At 43.4% G+C, this 24,550-nt stretch overlaps 1 protein-coding gene across 1 annotated transcript; it reads right to left on the bottom strand.

Moving 5' to 3' along the window:
* Positions 1-24,414, bottom strand: vopp1b (VOPP1 WW domain binding protein b). The gene is made up of 5 exons (XM_074621783.1): positions 24,033-24,414; positions 9,617-9,675; positions 8,132-8,209; positions 6,783-6,916; positions 1-4,988 (listed from the first exon to the last, which is right to left on the bottom strand). The coding sequence occupies exons 1-5, from the start codon at positions 24,081-24,083 to the stop codon at positions 4,783-4,785; spliced, it is 528 nt and encodes a 175-aa protein (XP_074477884.1). The 5' UTR covers positions 24,084-24,414; the 3' UTR covers positions 1-4,782.
* Positions 24,415-24,550: the final 136 nt, after the last annotated feature.

Genomic DNA, 24,550 nt, shown 5'->3' with positions numbered 1-24,550 from the left:
TGGGCCAAACTAATATGGAACTATTGAATCAAGTAGGGGTGTAACGCTTCATCTACTACATCGATGTATCGATTTATATTCCTACAATCCAACTACATCCATAGGTACTCGGCAAGTTGTCCTTCACGGGAGACGTATATCGATTTTAAAAACGATTGTATGGATACTAAGGATTTGCACCTTGTATTTAAGGACGACAAACGTTTTATGAAAGTGTTTTTTAGCACTTTTATTATTAAAGAAATGTTAGACGTAACTCCGGTTCTCCAGACATGCGCCAGCTTGCCAGCTCCGCCCTCTGCAGCGCGAGCGCGCATCCATGGCGTGCATGCAGACAAACGGAGCACTGGACTCCTCGCTCTCTCACCCGGTAGTGGCGTGGAGGGAGACGGACACCGGTCTTTCAGGCGCTATCAGTCCACTTGGCGAGGGCGGCTTCACCCACAGGAGCTTTCCCTGTGCGCTGTTGTTTTTTACTCAGAGAAAATTACTTTCTTTTCCCCGTCATGATATCTACGTGCACGCAGCATCAGCCTCACGTATCCAGCCGGAGAGCAGACGGTCCGAGAGGTGAATTATCACGACGGGAGTAAAGTAAAAAACAAAACAGAAACTCAGCTAACGTTAGTCTAACGTAGTTTTAACATGTTGTTCCAGATGTTTTCATGTATGAAAAGAGCCATAATGAACCATGTAGGTGGACTACTGGATTACTATCAGCAGATTATTTAACCAGCGTTTGTAGAGGAATGATTCTGTCCCAAGCTGTTTGATCACTATCAGCGGTTGATCTCTGTATTATTGATCTACTGTTTATATTGAAAATGAGGACAGAAGCAGTAGGTTAATCCACTGTTCATTTAACTTGAATAGAAGTTGGTTTATTATATGTAGTGTTAAATATTGCACTGCCTTGTATCTTGAGAACTGAAGCAGCAGGTCCTGCAGTTGCACATTTATTATTTTCTAATAAAAGCTGTAAGTATTTGCCATTAATCATTGTTAACTTGATAATTTCCATAATTAATTTATTACTGATTCCCTCACAAGAAAAACTCTGAGGAATCCTGCCCTGCTCTGTCCAGTATGATATTTATTTCACAGTTACACTGACTTATTTTTAGCAAAGAAAAGTTACTGTATCGATTTGAAATCATTGAATCGTGAATCTAGATGAGCCAAATATCGTCCTTGAATCGTATCGGAACCATGGAAATCGTATCGCATTGTTGTAAAACGTATCGTTACACCCCTAGAAACAAGTCCGTCAAATAGATCAAATAAAAGACCGCCTGACAAAGGATTTGAAAACCGTGGGTCAAAAATCAAAAAGAAAATATATGCAATGTACAATCCGCCACGGTACTACATTATGTATGCCTGGTGTGCACGAGAGGTGCCAGCACCAGCTCACACAGAACGTATATAAATCAGGCATTACACACCTTAGATGTTGCAACAAAAAGGTGAAAGAATGTTGGAGGTAAACAGAGTACTCGTTATTTCTTTCTGTCAGATTTAGCTGATTACACAGGTTTCTCCTCCTCAGCCTAGTTTGGCTCCTTTGATTTTGATTTCTAAAAACAGTTTGGATTGCAGTTGAGGTTTGATTCACCCAAGCAGAAACTGTGTTCCCATTGCAGCTTTACTGTACTGTGAGAAATAATTCAGTATTTTACCTTAAATGTACTTCAGATGTTTGTTGCTGCAGGAGAAAAAACTTTAAAGTTAAATACAGTCAGGTCATCAAATGAAATGTTGAATGGCCAAACAGAAGCAGTCGGTCTAGAGTAACTGATTTTCCTTCACTAGGAGAGTCAGCTGTGCATGGAGAGATGAAACAGCCATGCTGTTGCCCTGTGGTGCTCTGGGATACAGCTTGATGCACAAGGTTCTCTGAACATTAACACTCAATGATTCAGCAGGAATGTCAGATGAGGAACATGGATAACTGCTGCAGCTCCTACACACTACAATCACTAGTCTCATCTACAACACCAATGAGAGTCCACTTCTGTCAATCCGCTCCCTGTTATTTAAACATCAGTGCACAGATTTATTTATGGAAATATGTCCCTTCAACTACTTACTCATTTGTTTCAAATTCAACCTAAATATTTCTCCATAATGTGGAGCCTACAGTGCGATGTCACATCATGTTTTACACCCATGCAGCAGCGCCAAAATGGAAAAATAGGCTGATGGTATGCTCATTTTAGTGTTCTATTGTTTACCGATTGTGGTCAATTCACTTTGACTAGTATAAAGTTGCTGCTGTTCTACTGGCTAATGATACTTATAAACAATATGTCACTCATGTTCCACTGTCAGATACTACTCTAAACCTGCATTTACCAAGTCTTAATGGCATATAGCGGTATGCATAAGACGAGCTGTATGGTTCTGGGTTTTGCAGACAATGCCACAGCTGCAAACGTGATCATTAATAATGCTGAAACCTCTGTTGATTGATGGAAAATAATTCAACAACTATTTTGATAATCTATTAATAGTTTATCATCATCTTTCAAGCAAAGAAGCCAAACACTACTTTGTTTCAGCACCTCAGTTATGATGATTTGCTGTTTTACTTTGTTATCTTGGGTTTTAGACGGTTGGTTGGACAAATGAAGTAATTTGAGGGGCTTTAAACAGGCCTTCTACAGTTGTAATTCTGAGTTGTAGGTACGACCGAACTGTCAATGAACCAGTGCAACCATGGCTGCGAAGCCTTCATCACTATCAGTGATATAACATCTAATTCAAATCCAATATTAACACTAATACAATCAATTCAGCTCATTTAAAAAGGAGCTATAGACAGTTTAGTTCTGAATCAGCTTTACTTGTTAATGAACTGCTCCAAATAACACAAGGCTATTTAATTGGTGTAACTACAGGGCTTAGGGCCTGCTCACATCAAAAAGTGGTGCAGCAAAATTAATGTCTTTGTAAAATATGTGATTCTAAAAGCTTGGTGACACCCTACAGTGTATGTCAAACATCCTTTCCTCTTCAGCGATCGCCGATTTGCCCACTGACTGCTCATCTCCATGGAGGGAGTCACCGCTTCAAAAACCACGGCAGTGTCTGTCGTGTCCCGGCCTCACCGCTGGAGACCGTTTCCAGTGTCTCGGGGTGGACCACGCAGAAGAGAGTGTTCCAGACCGCCTGGCCTGCCGGTCCATTCCCGAGGTTGGACGGCAGCAGTGGTGGGATCATTTCTGACGCAGCAACGTGATGCTCCCAGAGTCTGAGCTCGACACCGTCGAAGTCCCCGCTCCACCGCTGCCTCTGGTCATCCCTGCTGAGACACCAGCTCGTCTGCACCCCCCACTCCCTCCCGAGCCCGTGAGCCGCCTCCGCCACGGCTTTTATGGCCCGGCTCGTCCAGCTCAGGTGGCTTTCGTCTCACCTTCACTTCCGGATATCTGGCAATGTGTTGAGGCGTCGTGGCTACAACCATTGACAACAAGAGCTCCGGTTGCAGGTATGGTGGATTTTTTCAGGGTGCAGGGTTGCACAGAGGCGTCTCGCCCCAGCGCCTCACGGCCAACTAGCTTGTACAGCCAGCGGGCTGGTCAGAGAGCGGGAAGCCTCTGCCGCCACTGGTATGTGACAGGGAAATGCTGCGAGGCTACACTCGTTATGCTGCTAGCTGTACAGGACTAATATGTAGCTACGGATAGCCTCACTGGGTTAGCTGCCAGAAAAGTAGAGTGTTGATCACATCAGTGACAGCTGCCTTCAAGGAGTGGTTATCTTCCAGTATAAAGTATAATGGCCAATAGCATAAAGAGAGGCACAGGTCAGTGGCAGACTCCGTATATGCCAGTGGGGTGTGATGGAACACAACTGTACCAGTCGTACAGCAGCAGCATACCAATCATCAAAGTGACATAGCACTAATACTCTGCATATGACACTAGACCTAGAGTGGCATACATGCATCAGCCACTTTTCCATCTCAGCGTCACTCTGCCCTTGTCTGATTCATCTTGTGGTGAACTAAAGCCTTCATTGCTGCTAACAGGAGAATGAGCCAGTGACTGCTGGAGCTGGAGCGGCTCATTATGTCATTACATAACTGGACTACACATACTGTCATAAAAAATGTATCAAGAACTCATCATTTAGTAAAGAGCCCATCTTGCAGTAAAAGGCTGGATGGAAAATAAGCCAGTGTCATCCTTGAAATTGTTAAGAATGGTTTGTAAAGAGATGTCAAAATGTCTTTTTGTAATAATACGTTTCACTTTGTTCACTGTCCATTAAAACGTACAGTATCCAGCATTTTAATACAATATGAGTTTGTAATTTCCTCTTCCATTATGTACAGTTATAACTGTAGTTGCATTGGGAGGATGAAGGAGGAGAGAAGGTGACAGTGGGTGAATCCAAAACCTGAATGGGTGCATCTTTGCTTGTCTTCAGTTCAACAAGGCTGGAACAATCACTGTACACATATAGATCCACATAAGTCAATAAATCATCAGTGTGTGTGTGTGTGTGTGTGTGTGTGTGTGTGTGTGTGTGAGTGAATGAGTGAGTGTGTGTCCGTGCATCTAGATTCTGGTTATTGTGCCTCTTTTGGTCTTTTCCACAGGGACAAGAGATTGTGTGTCTTCCAAGTCTTACATTCACAAACAGCTAAGTTGCAAACAATTGGCAGCTCTTTCCTCTTCCTCATCTTCATCTGAACTCTCACTGCCTCCTTCCTTCCTTCCTTCCTTCCTTCCTTTTTTCCTTGTCAAGTTCCACCTCATTTGTTCCTTGCAGATGTTACTTCTTGTTGCTGTTATGAAATATTTGTTCGTATGACGGAGGCGGATGGTTGCAGTAGGACGGAGGCGGAGGGTAGGAGCCCATCATCATATGGGCAGAGCCAGGCTGTGCCGGATATGCCGGGTGTGTCATGGTAACACCTGGGTCGCCACCCGTCATCCCGTTGACCCCGAAGCCCTGTATACTCCCCGGCTGCTGGGAAACTGGAAAGAAGAGGAGAGACAGAGACTATGTGGTTTATGGCTTCATACACTGTCATCTTTCATACACAACTCATGGTTCATCATTTCATTCAACAGCAACGCAGCATGTTAAAAAACAGCACCCAGCTAGTTTGGGTAACTGTTCTTCTCTTGACGATAAAGAGCACTCCTGTTTCTGTCTTCTTTGAAACAAAAAGATGCCTTGCAAAAGTTGGTGCCGAAACCGAGGAAATGAAAGAAATGAAGGAATTAACAGAGGAAAAGTGGAGAAATAGTTTGCATGACAAACACGAAGACAGAAAAGAAGAACCATGACTGAAAGCAACCGCGTTAGAAAAAAAAAAGAGATCTTCAATCCGCTCCAATGTAACAAAAGTACTAAGTAACGTAAATCACAGAGTGATCCTGACGTACTCGAGGAGTTGATGGAACAACTATTGATTAAAGAGGAATGTTTGGACAGGATAGACGGGGGAAGTGGAGGGAGGAACACAGATGGAGTACAAGGAACACATTACACTGTGCTTAGGAAAGTACGAGGAGATGCGGTTTCTGTAGCTTCTTTTGAGTCAGACTCCTTGCGTCAATGTGAAACTGCCAAAACTTGTAAGTGATGAATATGCAGGGGATATCAGCCAGTGGTAGTACTTTTGGGGACAGTATGAGATGGCTGTGCACAAATCCCAACCTGAGAAAAACAGATCTGAGGTCATATCTCCTGTGCAGCCGCTTCTGTTGTTGCAGAATTGCCATTGTCCGAAGTCAATTATGATAATGCAATCCAATTACTGCAGAACAGATTTGTCAGAAAGGATTTTATTATTGATGCACACAGGGTCTGAAATTTCACTTTTTTCACTTCCTGTCACTGTGGCAGGCAAGTATTTTTTTTATCTACCACTTTTGAAATCTCAGCGCTAAATGAAGGAACAACATTTTAGATCTGAAGTCATTCAATGTTCGATATATTTTACATAAAAACATTATATACATGATAAATTACAGTGTTGGAATTACACTGTGGAGGGAGGTTAATGTACACAGTACTGTACTGTTCTTTGTTATTGTCATTTATAGTGGTTATTTGCATGAAAACACACAATTCAAATGATTATGAATATTTTAATATTTTCTTTGATTAAAATAAATCTTGGTAAGTTGTTATGAAGTTAAACAGGCCATAATTCTCTAATATCTTTTATATATTGATGTGAAAACATCTCCATCCAACAACTGGATTTATTCAAGTTTCTCACCAAAAACGTAATTTTACAAGATTACATTTGAACACATCATGATAACGTTGTAATTTACCTTCACCCAATAGTCCTTTTTCGTGAGCAGACTTTGAACGCCTCATAATAATAACTGAATGGCACCTCCGTTAACGTTAGTAGCTCCGTTATTTAACCAGTCAGGACTGTGCTGCTAATGGCTGCTAACAGCTATCGTTACTAACTCTCCTCCTGTTGATTTCAACACAGATCTGTTGTTCACAGTGTCACATTATCAGGTATAAACAGGGTGCGTCCCCTCAGGTTTAGTAGCACCATGCTTTTGAGCGCTTTTTTTCTCTCTGCCGTGTCTCCGAAACATAAACGTACTGCACATTATTAATTGTGTTTTTTTCATCAATATACCTACCCTAGAATTATGAGAAATATTATATTAATATATATTGAACATGGCCATAGTCCAGCTGACTAAACTCCTGTAACAGTTACCATGTAAAATTGGATTCTTAGTTAGGCATTGTGTTTGCCACCTATTTGTCTGAATCCCACTGTACTGTACCTGGTGATGTGGCAGGGTGTCTGGTGAAGGAGACATTGAAGGCTGTCTCGTCTCTCAGAGGGGACGGATACATCCTTCTGCGGACAAAGAAGCCAGCACCGCAGCAGAACAATACTCCCATCATCAGCAGCACCCTGAGTGAAAAAACAGAGGATATCTCAGACCTTTCACCAACCAGACATCATCAACACACCCACGCCTGTCCAGCGGGAGCACAAAGACTCTCCATTTAATGTTGGTGTCTAATGATCATTTCAATGATTTGTAAGTATCATCTGCAACACAGCAAGCAGACACAGAGGTACCAACATGACAGGTCACAACAAAGTCACACATAGAGAAGCAAAAGAGAACATTGTCTCCTCAGATGACCTTGACTTGTGAAGAGTTACTTTTCAATAATTGTAGGGCTGAGAAAACTTATTTTTATATTGCTAGCACATTTAAAATTAAATCACAAGAGCTGCATTTTCTCTTATAATTTATTAATCAACAGTGGCTGGTGAAGGTTTAGTTTCACCGCCTATAATAACTACCACAGTGAAGTTATTCATTTAGTGAGTTGACATGACACAAAACAGCAGCTACAGTATAGAAGCAGAAGTAATAACACGGACGCAGACGAAAATTAGAATATTAGTAGGAATGAAATTCCTGCTGTTTGCCTGCTGCAGACCTTTAAGCACAGAGACCCCTTCATTCTGGATATTAGATTATATATAATGTCAGCATGTATGAAAACCCCTAGTGTTGACCATCAAAATATACCAGACCCTGCCAGGTGTGTTAAGTTTATACTGCATTACAAACAGGGAAAGCTTCACTCGTAAGGATCTATGTCAATACCGCATTTAATATTGTTTTATAGCCAAACAGGATCATGAAAGGAAACTCCTCAGAGCCTGACACATGTTAGCAATATTAAATGAACAGACAGTAACTGTGTGAGATGTCTTACCTAGAAACAGTCTGTCTTTCTGCAGTTTCAGTGCAAAACCATCCTCCACCATATTAAAGAGCAGGGCTCTGACCAGACAGCCAGATGCTAATATTGGAGTTAATTATGCACGCACCCCTCAGCTAACTGGGAGGGTTTCCTACTGGGGGGTTGATCATTTAACACACATTGCTTTTGTGATTTCTGCACACATTTCCTGCATTGCCCACACATACAATGACATTGATCAGAAACCCATCTATTGTCCCGTTACAGACCGAGCTAACAGTTTAAGCATGGAGAGAATTATATACTCTCTATATATAGACATGCAGATATCATATGATTATATGTGGCCTTTAGTTGGGCATTTGACTTTGTAAGAGAGAACACAGCCCAAACTGTAACTCACCAGAAGTACCATAGTCTCTGGATGGACAGGGCTCTCACACAACAGCGAGTCCCACAGCAGTCCTCATAGGAGCGACATCTGCAACAGGAAGCACACAGCGAGGCGTACGGGTCAGCAATAACACAGTTAGCTCCTTCAATGTGTGCATTAACGTTAACGTTATTCACCATAAAGCACACACCTCCTTCTTTCTCAGAATCCTCTGTTCAGGTATATAGAAAAGAGTCGGTTGATTGGCGTTGTCCCGTATTCCAGGAAGTTTCACGGACATTACGGTTCCTGATATCCCGTTGGAAAGTGATGTGGGCCTGGAGGTCATCCAGCGGCAGCCCCATCATCCAACCCCCCGCACATTGGCCAGCAGGATGCCGGGCGTACAATTAACCGCACAGCATAAATAGTATGTCATATTATGTCTAAAAAAAAATCTAAAATTTTTTCCAAAAGGCACCAACATCATAAAAACGGCCGAGAGGTTAAGTTCAGTGACTAGAATTAGCTGAGGTGACATCTAGCAGACAGCTAGTGGCTGTGACGGCACCCACCTGTCACTCAGAGCGGCCACGCATAACTTTAAGCCTTAATATATATATATATATATATATATATATATATATATATATATATATATATATATATATATATATATATATATATATATATATATATATATATATATATATTTACTGTATATGTGCGCCAACAATGCGTCTGACCACACCTCATTTTAAGACAAACATGCCCCAGATGTACATTAGCTACTCGCGCAACGTGGGCACTGGGCGTGAAAAAGACAACTGCATGGTTATGAAACTAGCTAGGACCGTCGCAGTGTGCTGTGTGCTGCTTTTCGCCTGGTGTAAGATAGGGCCCTTAGTCTGTTTACACAGTCAATGTGCATGTGTGGAGAGGAGGTTGTGTTGCTCTGGCTCTATCTGGTTGGCGTGGAGAGGAGGTTGTGTTGCTCTGGCTCTATCTGGTTGGCGTGGAGGAGGTCTATGTTGTATTTTCATCATGTTGTTACTCTGTACACACGACATCTATTGCACGTCTGTCCATCCTGGAAGTGGGGGTTTTCTCCTCTGTTGCTCTTCCTGAGGTTTATAACATTTTTCTCCATGTTAAAAGGTTTTTTTTTTGGTTACGTTTTTCCTCATCCGATGAGAGGGTCATACTGTAGAGGACAGAGGCCGTCGTATCCTGTACAGATTGTAAAGCACCCCGAGGCAAATTTGTGATTTGTGATTTTAGGCAATACAAATAAAATGGACTTGACTCGGGTTTTTTCACCTTAATGAGGGAGATACTTTCCAGCTCCCTCACAGACTGACATGGTTTATCTTATTTTAGCAGATCAGAGGTGGTGTGGTGCACTTGGTCCACTTTCATCCTAAACCTGTTGGATGAATTGTGTCTAAGTTCTTCTTCACGTTTTGAGCTGCGCAGCCAAATGGTGTAGTAGGAGTGGAACATTGTGGTACTTACATGAAGTAGATGGGGTATCCGCCTTCAAAATACCAGCAGTACTTTTTGGCTTCTACACACTGTAAAAGAGAGACCGATTAAGATAGTTATTATTTTTCTAATTTGATCAAATTCTACAATGACATGCAGAGAGCAGTATACTCAGTGAGGATCCCCCTGCATCCTAAGTGAAGCTTACTTTTTCCATTACTGGCTTCAGTTGAGAATGCACAACGCTGGCCGGCTGGAGAGCGCCTTTAAATGAACGCTCTTTGAAATGATCTCTGTGAAAATGCAGCCTGTTTTGTAGCGGCGTATAGAGGATTTTCACTGTTATCATTCTGCAAAGAAGCAGTACAGGATAGGCTGAGGATGTTGAGAGGAAAGAGAGAAAGAAGGTGATAGAGGAGAGTAAGGAGCCAGTCGGAGGTGGAGAGAAGAGAGCGTGCAAAAATAAGTGAATCCACTGCAGGGACATGCCTTGCCTGGGATGGCAGGCAGCACGCACATCATCACCTTCCATTAAATTCCAGACATCTTCTCAAAGATAACAAGTTGAACTAGAATGCAAATGAAAATATGCAGTTTTTGGATATGGTTATTAAATTGATATATGACATATCAGATGCTTATTTCACAGAAAAAAAGGTATTTATGAAATTCATATTCACTGTAGCGTGACGACCGAAAGACAAAGAATACCCAAAGATGAAAAAAATAATGAAGTTATTCTGTAATTCTTGAAACAGAAACTCTCTCAAGGGCACTAAGTGGTGAGACGCTGAATGAACACGCAGCCTGGTGGAGCTCACAGAGGACAAACAACAACAGGATGTAGAACCCATCCTGACCAGCTGAGCAGGTCAAAGGCCCTGATATCTGGTTCTTCACAAAGACTCAGAGAATCAGGACTAAACTAATTCTGCCATTAAAATGTACATTCATTAATATGCTATGTTTAACTAATCATCTGAAGAGAAGTGAAGCTTGCTGTACAGAACTGGAGAAACAATATGAAGATACATAATCTAATAGGTTTTATGACCTTTACGACCTCTCAAAATCACACACGGTCACATAAACAGAGACACAAACTGTGAATAAGACTCAATGAAACTGACATTTCATGCAATTTAACATGGACTTTAATTGAAATGTTATGCTGAGCTAACATACAGTATGTTCTAATAACAGGAAGTTTGTTGACATGTTTATGACATGAAGAAAATTCAAACTATTAGATTGGCCCATGGAGGCATGGACTCCACTAGACCTCTGAAGGTCTGCTGTGGTATCTGGCACCAAGCCGTCAGTAGCAGACCCTTTAAGTCCTGGAAGTTGCGAGTTGGGGCCTCCGTGGATCGGACTTGTTCGTCCAGCATATCCCACAGATGCTCCATCGGATCGGGATCTGGAGAATTTGGAGGCCGAGTCAACACCTCCAACTCGTTGCCATCAACATGATGTAAAAGAAAACGTGATTCATCAGACCGGGCCACCTTCTTCCATCGCTCCGTGGTCCAGTTCTGATGCTCACGTGCCCATTGTAGGCACTTTTGGCAGTGGACACGGGTCAGCGTGGGCACCCTGACCGGTCCCCATACGCAACAAACTGCTCCTCATGTGTGTTCTGACACCTTTCTATCAGAACCAGCATTAACTTGTTCAGCAGTTTGAGCTCCAGTAGCTCTTCTATTGGATCAGACAACACGGGCCAGCCTTCACTCCCCACGTGCATCAATGAGCCTCTGGTCTGACCCTGTCGCCTGTTCACCGGTTCTCCTTCCTTGGACCACTTCTGGTAGGTCCTGACCACTGCAGACCGGGAACATCCCACAAGAGCTGCAGTTCTGGAGATGCTCTGACCCAGTCGTCCAGACAGCACTATTTGGCCCTTGTTGTCAAAGTCCCTCACATCCTTACGCTGGCCCATTATTTCTGCTTCCAACACAAAGTTCAAAGTTCAAAATGTTCACTAGCTGTCTAATATATCCCCCCCACTGCCAGGTGCCATGGTAACCAGATAATCCATGTTATTCACTTCACCTGTCAGTGGTCTGAATGTTATGGCTGATCAGTGTATATATTTATGTATATAATATCAAAATGATGTTAGTAATATAGAAATACACGCAATAGCTACAATAACAAAGCTTTGATTTCACAATTCTTGACTTTGTTGTAATGCAACTACATTTTTACTCTCTTTGTATTACTATGGCGAGTGCGTGTATGTGTGTGTGTGTGTGTGTGTTGTGGGAACGTGCATGCATTTGAGGAATGTTGAAAATACCGTTTTATAGCTCATAAAAACGGTACAACAAATCCCGTTGTACAATGTGTGCAGTGTCAATAAAAGCATTCTATTGTATTCTATTAGTTTTGTCCTGGTTGTTATCCTGTCGACACTCTGCCAGCGGTGTCACCGACCGTCCAGCTCTATTCATTGTCCTTCTCTAATTAGAGCTCAGAGAAAATGTCCCTCTGTGTTCTGGTGGGACAAAAAATGAGCGTTATGTAACCAGAGAATGAGTTTTCCTGCTTTAAAAGCAGCTCAGATGGGGGGGGGGGGGGGGGGGGGGTGGGGGGTGATGAATAGTTGAAATGATTCAGCAGCGTGTGCTGATCAGGCTGTGTTGGATGCTGGAGCTGATCAGGCTGTGTTGGATGCTGGAGGTGAGATTGTGAAAGTAGACGGGTCAATAAAGAAGTCAGACATTACTGAACACTGCTTTGCTCCAGTGCCGGGTATTCAAACTCCACTGCCATAACTTCCTAAATCTCTCTAGCTGGCAGTGTGCTACAACATCTATCTGATGACATTTTGATCATATTGCTCACAAAGCATGATCATGTTTTCTTATTCTCTTGGATTTCAAGGCAGTTTAGTCTCTCATTATGATCCAAATGGTGTTTCACACTGCCCAGAATGACCTCTAAATATCTGTGATTCTGAATCATCAGGAAATATCTTACTTTGAAAATGGCCCCAAAAAGATTTTGAATATATTGACACATCAATATCAGCCTTAAAAAAAAAACGTGTATTTTCATATTTGCCTTCAAAATTTCCTCTTTTGCTTGATTCTGTTTTATCTGTTCTACTCCTTTATATTTCACTCCTTTCATCCTTTCTTCCCATTTGCCATCCATCCGCAAAATCCCGCTCCACCCGGTCTCATTGATCTCCGCTGACCCCACAGATGCCTCCGCCATTAGCAAGCAGCAACAGGCCAACAAGCATCATGTGATTGTCAAGTGTGTGTTTGGCCTGAAGTGGAGCCAGCAGTGAAGAGGAAACAAAGCTGGAGAGGAAGCATGTACAAGAAGTACCTCTGTTAATCTACTGCTCTGCCTGGATGTATTAATGGGCAGTTATTACTGCTTATCTACTGTTAGAGACACAACACTCGGAATAAAGACCAAGCAGCCTGGTCACATATATGGAAGATTTAAAGTGCCTAAATGAAAACAACTCAAAGAAAGAAAGAAAGAAAGAAGAAAGTGAAATACAATACACATGTTATGCTTTTTATACCTGTGATAACTGTAGCTTTAATAACTGGATATATACCCACTTAGAGGGTAATGTGATTTCCCATGCCACATTCAAATCAGATCACAACAGGGAAGACAAAGAGGTGTATCGGTATTGTCCAGCAGAGAGCAGCATACACCAGCCAATACTAGAAATACAAAGCATTGTCATTCGTTTTCATGAAGATGAAGTTTGTCAAGATGGTGACGTTGAGCTGCAGGGAGACCGTGAGAGGCTGTGATGCCACTGTGAAGGAAACTCTCACGAGACGGTGCGAGATCCAACATGGCGGCTCCCGGCTGCTACACTGAGAGAAACAAACATTTCCCTTCGGACACAAAAACCTTCTTTTGTCCTTCACTTTTCCGTTCCCTTTTCACTCATAACCCGGACTAAACCATCAATCGACCTCCTGGAACATCTTGAAAATGACATCGAGGAGTATTTGAACAGATTCTGCATCATGAATAAAGACAACACAGATAAGAGGGAAAAAGACCAGCCGCCACTCTAAACAGTAAAAGATCATCAGATAAAGGATGCTCTCTCCAGTTCAGCTACACCTCCATCCACATCTCCCAAACCACGACCACGACCAGCGACATTCTAATGTCCATCGAAAATAAACTTACCGGATTCGACGCCAGACTTTCACTCATCGGAACGCTACATATGGAATTCCAGGCACTCCGCCACAGCTTGGAATTGAGTCAGGACCAAATACTCACACTCACGAAAGCAGAAGAAGAAGAAAGGCACTTTATTGATCCCCGATCACTCTGTTATTTTACACAGTACACACAGGCCCGAAATACACACACAGGCACAAACAGGACCTCAACATGCGTTAATGAGAGAGATGTCAGAGTGAGATGAAAGGGGCTCCGAGCAGTTGGGGGGCTGGTGCCTTGTTCAAGGGCATCTCGGCAGTGCCCAAGAGGCAAATTGGCATCTCTCCAGCAACCAGTTCACACTCAGTACTTGGTCCATGCAGGGACTTGAACCGGCGACCCAGGCCGAGTCCCTATGGACTGAGCTACTGCCGCTGCCAATTCTGGATTTACAAACACACACTATGAGGGACGACGTAGTTTTCAACGGCAAACCCAGCAAACCACAGAAGACCCGGAAATATCAGTCGAGGAATTGATCTCAAAAGAACTCACACTACCCACAGAGACCCACAGAGACCCACAGAGACCGCCAAAAACATCACTTTCCACCGCGTACTCCGACTGGGACCAAAGACCAACGATAACCGACCACGGACAGTCATTGCAAAATTTGAACATTACAAACTAAAAGATGGTGACGCTCAACCTGAAACAGTTTGGAGATTGTTTGAAATGGTGTTCGTTAAATGATATTAAAACAGAAATATTAAATAAACAATAATATTACATCACTCTTTAAAAATGCACCAACAGAGTGAGCCATACAACATATTGTTAAGGAAGTTTGCATTATTAAAAATGTTGATGTAAATTTGAATACGGTTTTCTTACTTCTGTAACAAAAAACAGATTTCTGATTTAAATGCAGTTCTCTTGGGATTCAAGAGATGGAGAGATGGAGAGATGGAGAGATGATTCAACAGTCAGGTTGGTTTTTATTTCACACTCCTGCTTGTCAAAGTGAACCTACCAGAGGAAGATGTTGCAAGCATCACACAATGTGTGAGGCTGCTGTAGCATTTCTTTCTTTATGACACAAGAAAATCATTTCAATCATTAGAACATCACCATGTAGGCTATTTGTTGTTATTCAATTTCAAAGCCTCTATTGTATATAGAAGAGAAGCGACAAACAGCAGAGAACAAACCTTGATCATATCGCTGAGTGATAATACAATCATATTCTAATTATAGGCACAGAAACGCACGGAAATGGACTGTTCATTAACTAGACGACTGCACACAACCAGCCCGCTCTACCTGGAGGAGGGATACGGTGGCCTGAACAGGTCAAGTCAAGATCACAGCTTCTCTTTGTTGTGTAAGTAAAACAGGGCTAAACTAAAGCATAACAAAACTCGGTCCAAACCCAGTATCCGTCTGGACCGTATACGGTCAGTATGTGAATTTGTGGTTAAATTGTTCCACCAATAGTCAGTGGTCATGTCTATTATGTTTTGTGAACAGTTTTTCCATTTATATCTTAATGTTTGATTGAAAGACAACTAATAATGAAGCAAATGTAGTTCAGTACATTCAGTAATAGTAAATAGTAACATTTACTAGTCAGTATATTATACATTTTATACAAGGTGAAAAGGTATTAGCATGACATACAGTATGCAAGGTTAAAAGTATTTCAGTTTTTTATTAAAGCATGTGTATCAAAAGCATTCATCATATAAGTGGTGTGTAACAATATATACATACTTCACTAAAGTTTATCAGCGTTGGGATTCTCCTGCTGTCATCACTGACGTTGTTGCTGCCGTATTCATTCCTAGATGGAGTGTTAATGGAGCAGCTGCATAGCCTGGCACTGATCGATCCAAACTCCATTCAGAAAACAAGCATTTTAAAAGTTGTTTTCTTGTCGTCTTGCTGACAGACCTGACAAAGCATGAAGTCAGTCTTTTTACAAATCAGCATCATGATGTAGTTATTTCGGCATCATTTTGATCCGTTTATTGCAATTAAATCACAGCACAGTCGGTTTATTTTGGGTTCATACCGCTGTAGTGACGTGTGGCCGACCAATCCTGTAGCTTCATCACTCAGTGACAGACTTTTGCGTTTGTAGCACTGGCCCTCTGCGGTCCAGCCAAAAAGAGGCTGGTGAACCAGGACGGGACAGACGGCGCAGAGGCTAATTGGTGGAGCTAATACAGGTTGTATATTAAGAAGTCAGGAACATCAGAGAGAAGGAATTACAATAGGATTCAGCTACCTACTGCATCAACTGGATGTTTCTTACTGTAGGTTGTCAAAGTCCTCAGACAAAATCAAGACAACTGCCCTCCTTATTCTTTGTCTTCCTTCTATTTGTGAGGTAATGAATGAGGTAAGTTTTGGAACTATAATTCCAGATGCGTTGGTGGATGTAAACAGGAAGTGTAGTGGAGCTCATCAGGGTTGTCTGGGCGTGTCGGTCAGAACACCACTTAAGGCCAAATCTCCAGAGGTGATGGTGGATATGCTGTTTACTTCTTCTCTTGGCAGACGACAGCAGACCTGATGTGCCCGCTGGGCTGGGATGAGTCTTGACCCCCCCCCCCCCCCTCTCAGTGGGGCCACAGGGCCCTGGGAAGATGAAGATCAGTGATCATCACCACACAGAACTCGATGACGAAGTCAGCAGGTATAGCACGTAGAGACTCAGCACGTAGAGACTCAGCACGTAGAGCCGGATGAAACGGGCCCAGAGGTCGTCAGCCAAAACTTGGGATTAGCTCGTTCTCAGGGTAGACAACCTGAGGAAGCAAACCATCAGGCCGCCCCATCAGAAGAACACTGGGAGTCACCGGTGTGCCTCTGCACACCAAGTCCATTTTTTTCGTTGAAAATTTTCGCACATTTAAAAATAAAAGGTCAAGTCAAAAAAAGTCAAAAAGTATTTTTTGACTCTGATGACGATGAAGTTGGTGTGACTTTTGAAACAGTTATTTAAGTATATGTACTGTATATATTTCAAGGTTATATTAAAGGTTGTTGATGTAGAATTTGTGCTCATTCAGAGGCAGTGTATTGAAATGCTGAATGACTGAAAAAAAGGGAATAAATAACCCAAACAAACAGACATTGGTATACAGTAGTATATCAGCCAAATTGTTATTTAAAACATTGGTATCGGTATCGGTCAAGAATTTCACAATCGGTGCATCCGTAATGGTTATAAATGAGACCCAAGGACTTTGATTTATAGAAAACTAGAATTACCACCTCACAGTTGTACGCCTCCGCCAACCAGTCAAGCTGCAGTTTACATCTATGTCTGTACAAAATGTCATCACTTCATCATTTCATCCTATTAGACATTTATATGAAATTATCATAATTCGTTCACGAGAGTGGGACGGACGGAAGGACGGATGGACAACCCGAAAACATAATGCCTCCCGGCCACAGCTGTTGCGGAGGCATAATAAAATGAAGAAACAAGCCACACACCTTCGCTTTAATACTGCTGTCAGGACGTTATTACAGCACTGATTCATGCTGTATGATGGAGGCTAGGAGGAAGACACTCAAACAAAAAGTAGATCCCATCCAACAAGATGCATTGCTAAGCACCAACGTACTGTGGGAAGTCTCTGGAAGGTAATTCAGTCACACCCTGAGCATGTCAGATTTCTTTTAACTCCATGCATCACACTGAACTAAGTTTCTGAACTGTAAAAGCCTTTATGTGTCTGGTGCCTCTTCTCCTAGGTAATGTTAGCATGTTTCCACTCAGCACTGAACATCTTATTGCTAAGTCATATGAATGCACTTCTGTATCTTCATCAAAGTAATTCAATCGTACGAGGTTTAAAGGTTAAAATGTATTGATGCAAAAATATTCTAAATGGCTGTTTAGAGACATTAGTGTTTTTCCCCCAAATTAGGATACACATTGAATAAAGTTGAGAATATTGTTAAACTATAAAAAATATTGCCAACTGGTACAAAATGTTTTCACACTAAATCTACCCCATGTACATTTTGGTTTGTAATACCGACTGTTTACAAGATTACACAGGGTACCTTTAAGTGGGTTCATGCATTAGAGCATCAGCTCTCTTTTTAACTACATAATCCTGTATGGCTGTCGTTGACTCTCATATCTACGACCAGGGTCTGAAACTAGCTAGTTTGACTTTACCAATGCTAACGAATGGCCGAGATGGATGAAGCGCTATGAACGCTACAGAATAGCAACTGAATTGGACAAAAAATCACAGGAATTCCAAGTGAATGCTTTTATGTATGCTGCTGGAGACGACGCAGAAGATATCTTAAATGTGCTGCCGCTCACAGAGGAGCAGAAAAAGTCATACGATGCTGTTACGCGGGCTTTTACGGCGCATTGTGTGAGCAAGCGGAACGTCATCTTTGAAAGAGCACGCTTCAACCGGAGGAGTCAAGAGCCGGGTGAGAGCGTGGAATCTTTTATAACGGCTGTACATACACTGGCGGAACACTGTGAGTTCGGGGCTCTGAGAGACCAGTTAATCAGGGACCGAATTGTTGTCGGCATAAGAGATGCTAAGCTGTCGGAAAGCTTACAGCTAGACGCTGATTTGACATTGGGAAAGGCCATGACGAGAGTGAGGCAGAGTGCAGCGGTGAAAAAGCAACAGCCTGTGCTGCGTGGGACAGAGCAGACGACGGGACATGTTGAGGCTGTACACAAAAAGTACAATAAGGTACCAAGGACGGCGAAAGAAAAAACTGACACACCGTCATCAGGATGCAGCAGGTGTGGACAAATGAAAAAACATTTCTGGAAAGACTGCTCTGCTCATGATGCTGAGTGTAGGAAGTGTCATAAAAAAGGACACTTTGCAAAGAAATGCAGGTCAAGCGGCGGCGTCCACGACATCACAGACGCACAGACAGGGAGCAATGAGGAGGATTTTGCTTTCCTGGGAGAAATGTGCTCTGATGAGGAGGAGGAGTGGATGGAACGGTTGCAGCTGAACAGGGAAAATACTGTTTTTAAATTGGATACTGGAGCCACTGTTACAGCAATCCCAAGCAGCACCTACTCCATCAAAAGTCATGGGACACTGCAACCGCCAGGAAAAGTGCTGTATGGACCAGGAAATCACAAACTGGACGTTAAAGGACGTTTCAAAGGCAAGTTGAACTTTGAAAGTAAAACAACAGAACAGGACATTTATGTTGTTGTTGGGCTGTCCAAGCCACTACTGGGTCTTCCTGCATTAAAAGCTCTTGCCCTGATAAAGCGTGTCTGCACAGTGCAGGCACATCAGGAGGATCTTAAAGCGCAGTACCCCACAGTGTTTTCCGGTTTGGGGAAATTAAAGGAGCCCTACAAGATTGAGCTGGAGCCAGGGGCGGTTCCATACGCTCTGTCATCGCCACGTCGGGTGCCCCTGCCCATGCGTGATAAAGTGAGAGCAGAACTGAATCGCATGGAGGACATGGGAGTGATCTCCAAAGTGACCCAACCTACACCATGGTGCGCTGGTATGGTTGTGGCACCGAAGGCGCAGCCAGGAAAGATACGGCTGTGTGTGGATCTAACACACCTGAACAAGTGGGTGCGGCGAGAGAGACACATACTCCCAGCAGTCGACCATACACTAGCCATGTTGGCTGGGGCGAAAATCTTCACGAAGCTGGATGCCACTTCCGGCTTCTGGCAAATCCCCTTGTCAGAGGAGAGCTCGCTCCTCACAACATTCATCACCCCATCCGGACGCTACGCATTCAACCGACTGCCGTACGGGATCTCATCGGCCCCAGAGCATTTCCAGCGTCGCATGTCACAGATGCTGGAGGGGTGCGAAGGAGTCGTGTGTCATGCGGACGACATCGTCGTGTACGGAGAGGACATGCAGCAACACAACGAGTGTTCGCCAAAGACAGTATCATGTTCTTGGGTCACCGTGTCACAGCAGATGGCGTGACACCCGATCCAGACAAGGTTAGAGCTATTATGGAGATGCCTGAACCTACCGGGGTCGAAGGAGTAAGGAGAGTGATGGGGATGGCCAACTATCTGGGCAAGTTTCTACCCCACCTTGCATCATACACGCGACCAATCAAAGATCTGCTCTGTGAGAAAAATGAGTGGTGCTGGGAGGCGCCACAAAAAGAGTCATTTCAGAGACTGAAAAATGAACTGAGTTCACCACGAGTGCTAGCTCCATACTCACCGATAGCAGAGACATGCGTATCAGCTGATGCCTCGTCCTTTGGCTTAGGGGGTGTCCTGAATCAACGACAAACAGATGGGACATGGAGACCAATTGTGTTCATCTCCAGAGGTCTCTCCGAGGCTGAAAAACATTATGCACAGATCGAAAAAGAGGCTTTGGCAGCTACATGGGCATGTGAGCGCCTGTCACCCTATCTGCTGGGACTGCAGTTCCAACTAGAGACGGATCATAAGCCTCTAGTGCCACTGTTAAGTACAAAGGCACTAGATGAGCTCCCGCCCAGAGTGCTGAGGTTTCGACTGAGGCTGATGAAGTTTACCTTCGACATAGTGCATGTGCCCGGTAAACGCTTGATAACAGCGGACACGTTATCAAGAGCCCCGGTGAAACACATGTTCACACAAGATGAAAAAGACAATGAGGCAGAAGTCAAAGTGTTTGTGGACGCTGTCGTCCATAGCCTTCCTGCTACAGAGGCAAGATTAAAGGGAATCCAAGAGAAACAGGCAGCTGACCCCATATGTGCAAAGCTCATCGAGTACTGTCAGACTGAGTGGCCTGAGAAACACGCCCTCCCTCCAGAGGTGGGGCCATACTGGCCTGAAAGAGAAACCCTCACATTGGCGGGAGAGCTGCTCCTCAGAGGTCAAAGAATCGTGATACCCCACTGCATGAGGCCAGAGATTCTTCGTGACCTTCATAGCGGCCACCAAGGTATAGTCAAGTGCAGAGCGAGAGCCCGCCAGTCCGTCTGGTGGCCGGGACTGTCTGTACACATCAGTCAGCTGGTGGAACACTGCAACACATGTTCACAGCACAGAGCAGAGCACAGAGAGCCTCTGCTTACAACTCCGGTGCAAGCTAGACCCTGGCAAAGAGTGGGTACAGACTTATTCTTCTGGGAGAAAAAGACTTATCTCCTAGTAGTGGATTACTTTTCACGCTACATTGAAGTAACCCACCTCAACGTCGCCACTGCCAACACAGTTATTGCAGCCCTGAAGGAGGCGTTCAGCCGCCACGGTATACCAGAGACAGTTATGTCAGATAACGGACCGCAATACAGCTGTGAACTATTCAAAGACTTTGCCACTGAGTATGGTTTTACACATGTCACCAGCAGCCCTAGGTATCCACAAGCGAACGGAGAAGCCGAGCGTGCTGTGGCGACCATTAAAAGTCTGTGGAAAGGAGGAGAGGAGAAGCTAAAAGCTTTGATGACATACCGCGCAACACCTCTTGAATGCGGTTACTCCCCTGCACAACTCCTCATGGGGAGACAGCTACGTACCACCATACCACAGCTCCCAGCGAGTCTTCATCCTCGCTGGCCGAATATCAGAGGGTTCAGGAAGTCAGAGAAGCGCGAAAAGGAGAACCAACGACGCAACTACAACCTGTGGCACAGAGCCCGCCCTCTGCCACCACTGCAGGCTGGCCAAAATGTATGGCTGGCAAAAGAGAAAAGACCAGGGACAGTTGTTCAACATGCCACAACACCCAGATCTTATATTATTGACACTGATGTAGGACAGGTCAGGAGAAACCGCACACAGGTTCGTACAGTAAACCATCCAGAAGTGCAGTCAACACCACCTGATACACCTGTCACACCCTCAGAGCCAGTTAACAGAGAGACACATACTCAAGAGACAAACACACCATATGTGACTAGCTCAGGCCGAGTGTCACGCCCACCTGTGCGTATGGACTTGTAAGTGAGTTACTGGGTGGGGGGAAAGAAAAGGGAAAATTGTTGGATATAAATGTTTTCTATTTTCTGTTTAGGAATGTTAGAAAAATGTGAATAGACATTCAAGGTGTTTCAGAGGTCAATGTCTGAGTTCAGTGCTAAGATACCTGTAAGAGGATGTTATTACAGCAGAGTTGAAGATGTTAAAAGAGGGTGGTGTTCTTACTTAAAAGGGGAGGTGTTCTGTTAAGTGGAACTATATTAGAGGATGTTACACGGACCTTCTATGTGTGAACACTTCCGGGTCAGGATAATAAACGGACTACGTTACTACACCGTTGAGCCGACTCGCTGTCTACTTAATCTGCACTCTTACACACACAGTAACGTAACAGCTGTTAGCAGCCATTAGCAGCACAGTCCTGACTGGTTAAATAACGGAGCTACTAATGTTAACGGAGGTGCCATTCAGTTATTATTATGAGGCGTTCAAAGTCTGCTCAGTAAAATGACTATTGGGTGAAGGTAAATTACAACGTTATCATGATGTGTTCAAATGTAATCTGGTAAAATTAAGTTTTTGGCGAGAAACTTGAATAAATCCAGTTGTTTGATGGAGATGTTTTCATATCAATATAAAATAGATAATAGAGAGGGGATTTTGACCTGTTTAACTTCATAACAACTTCCCAAGATTCTTTTTAATCAAAGCAAATATTAAAATATTCATAATCATTTGAATTGTTTGTTTTTATGTAAATAACCACTATAGATGACAATAACAAAGTACAGTAAAGTACTGTGTACATTAACCTCCCTCCACGGTGTAATTAAAACACTGTAATTTATCATGTATATCATGTTTTTTATGTGAAATATATCGAACATTGAATGACTTCAGATTTAAAATGTTATTTCCTTCATTTAACGCTGAGATTTAAAAAGTGGCAGATAAAAAAAAAGAGACTTGCCTGCTACAGTGGCAGGAAGTGAAGAAAGTTAATTTCACTCACATTTGGCTGGTGACTGGTGCTGATTTCAGACCCTGCCTGCATCCCTTTTCCCAGAGACACTTGAAGCTAAATTCCAATTAAATATCCTGGTTTCACTGAAGTGTTGTCTCCCAGTGTCTAATTGTCTAACTGTCTCAGAGGCTTGTCCACCATGACAGACATAAGATGATAAAAGAACCCATTGGAAATTAAACTATACATCAACAGTCTCAATCCAAATGTACAAATTGTCAGGAGCACTTATCAAAGTGAACACAGCCGCACCAACACAAGGTCTCGAGGTTCAGAGTCCCTCTAGGCTGCCTCCTCACATTCAAAATGGAAGTGCTCACCAAGTCAGCTGAATGAAATCAAATAATAATGATGAGAATTAATAATACATGAATAGACATGAGTGTCAGCCTGTAATGGACTGGCAGGAAGAATGGGGATTGTGAGCGTATTGTGACACTTTCAGAGCCCCGTCAAAAATAAAATTAGAGCTCATTCTCCATAAATGATCTTTAAATCCCCAAATGATGTCCACAACATTCACACGACTGAAAATGACTCTCATTTTGAGACATCACAGTGTTACATGGTGAAGAAAAGAGGAACACTTTCATGGCACTAAATATGTTAGGTGACACTTTAAAACATCACATTAACATAATGAGAAATGAAACATTTGATATCATCATCATCATCATATACAGTTGGATTCAGCCTCCTGCCTACTGTACACCTGAGCGTGTGTGTGTGTGTGTGTGTGTGTGTGTGTGCGTGTGTGTGTGTGTGTGTGTGCTACAGGCCTAGTAACCTAGTGTGTAGTTCTAGGGCTCAGTGGGCACAAGGACAAAGGATGGCACAATCCCAGGTAGCCTCTCACAGAATGTTGTAGCCTCCTCTCCTCTCTCCAGCATGCATATGATGCCAGCATCCATTCACCTCTTTTCAGATGGATTTGTTCTTTACATCACAGTCGAGATGGAGGTAGCTGAACAGGGTGCCACCAATATAAAAATTAGGATTTTAACGATATTAAGTGACTCTTGGTGAGACCATATACATGCCGAAGTTACCAGATGATGTCATACATTGTATAAATATCCCAGTTTGTCCTCTGTGATGTGTGCAGTCTCGGCGTTAAGCGGATGAATATTGAATTGTGTTATTTTTTAACTGAATCTGGCTCTCAACACAAAACACATCAGAGCTCCATCCCAGCAGCCTGCTAGCAGACCGATCAGCCTCCAACAGATCCACCTACTGTCTCTACATGGTAAACAGACCAACACTAAACCTTTACACCACACAAGCTGCTCTAACACTACATAGTGAATGTGACAGTAAAGCCAGGAGGCGATGCTCACCTCTAGAAGCAGCCAGAGTGTCAGCGCTAGATCCACCACCGGGTTCCTCATGTCTCCGCCGGGAGGAGAGAGAGAGACAGCAAAGACGAGGAGGAGGAGATGCTCCTTTATCTCCTGTATCTCCTTTATCTCCTTTATCCTGATGTCGGTGTCATCCCGCTACTGGAGACATCCACACATCCACAGATCACAGATCCCATCCAGCATCCAGCCGGTCCGCCATGGAGTCTACCGGCTGACAGGACGGGGGAAGGCGACCTGGCTGACGGTCAGACGGTCAGACGGTCCACAGACGGAGATGAATGGCATGCTGGGAAGCTGGATCAGGATCAGGATCAGCATGTGATGTGGATCTGTGATGTGGATGTATTCCACGCCCCTTTACCCCCCCGCCCCCACCACCTACTGCTTCTCTATTGGTGGACACCAGAAGAGGAAAAGGAGCAGGAGTATTGGACTAACATTTGTCAAATGGCAATGGTAGAAATATGTCACTAGAAACTGAATTTGAATCACTT

Source organism: Sebastes fasciatus, chromosome 21 (assembly GCF_043250625.1).
Source record: "Sebastes fasciatus isolate fSebFas1 chromosome 21, fSebFas1.pri, whole genome shotgun sequence".
NCBI classification, from domain to species: Eukaryota; Metazoa; Chordata; class Actinopteri; order Perciformes; family Sebastidae; genus Sebastes; species Sebastes fasciatus.
Note: the sequence above shows the minus strand (reverse complement) of the source record. Positions and strands in the feature narration are given on the sequence as shown.

Excerpts from the sequence above, each read along its gene's own strand:
- vopp1b (XM_074621783.1), bottom strand. The coding sequence starts at position 24,083 with ATGAGGAACCCGGTGGTGGATCTAGCGCTGACACTCTGGCTGCTTCTA. Across the intron at positions 9,676-24,032 it reads CACTCTGGCTGCTTCTAGAG|TGTGTAGAAGCCAAAAAGTA; the intron begins GTGAGCATCGCC and ends TCTCTTTTACAG. Across the intron at positions 6,917-8,131 it reads CAGAGACTATGGTACTTCTG|GGTGCTGCTGATGATGGGAG; the intron begins GTGAGTTACAGT and ends TTTTTCACTCAG.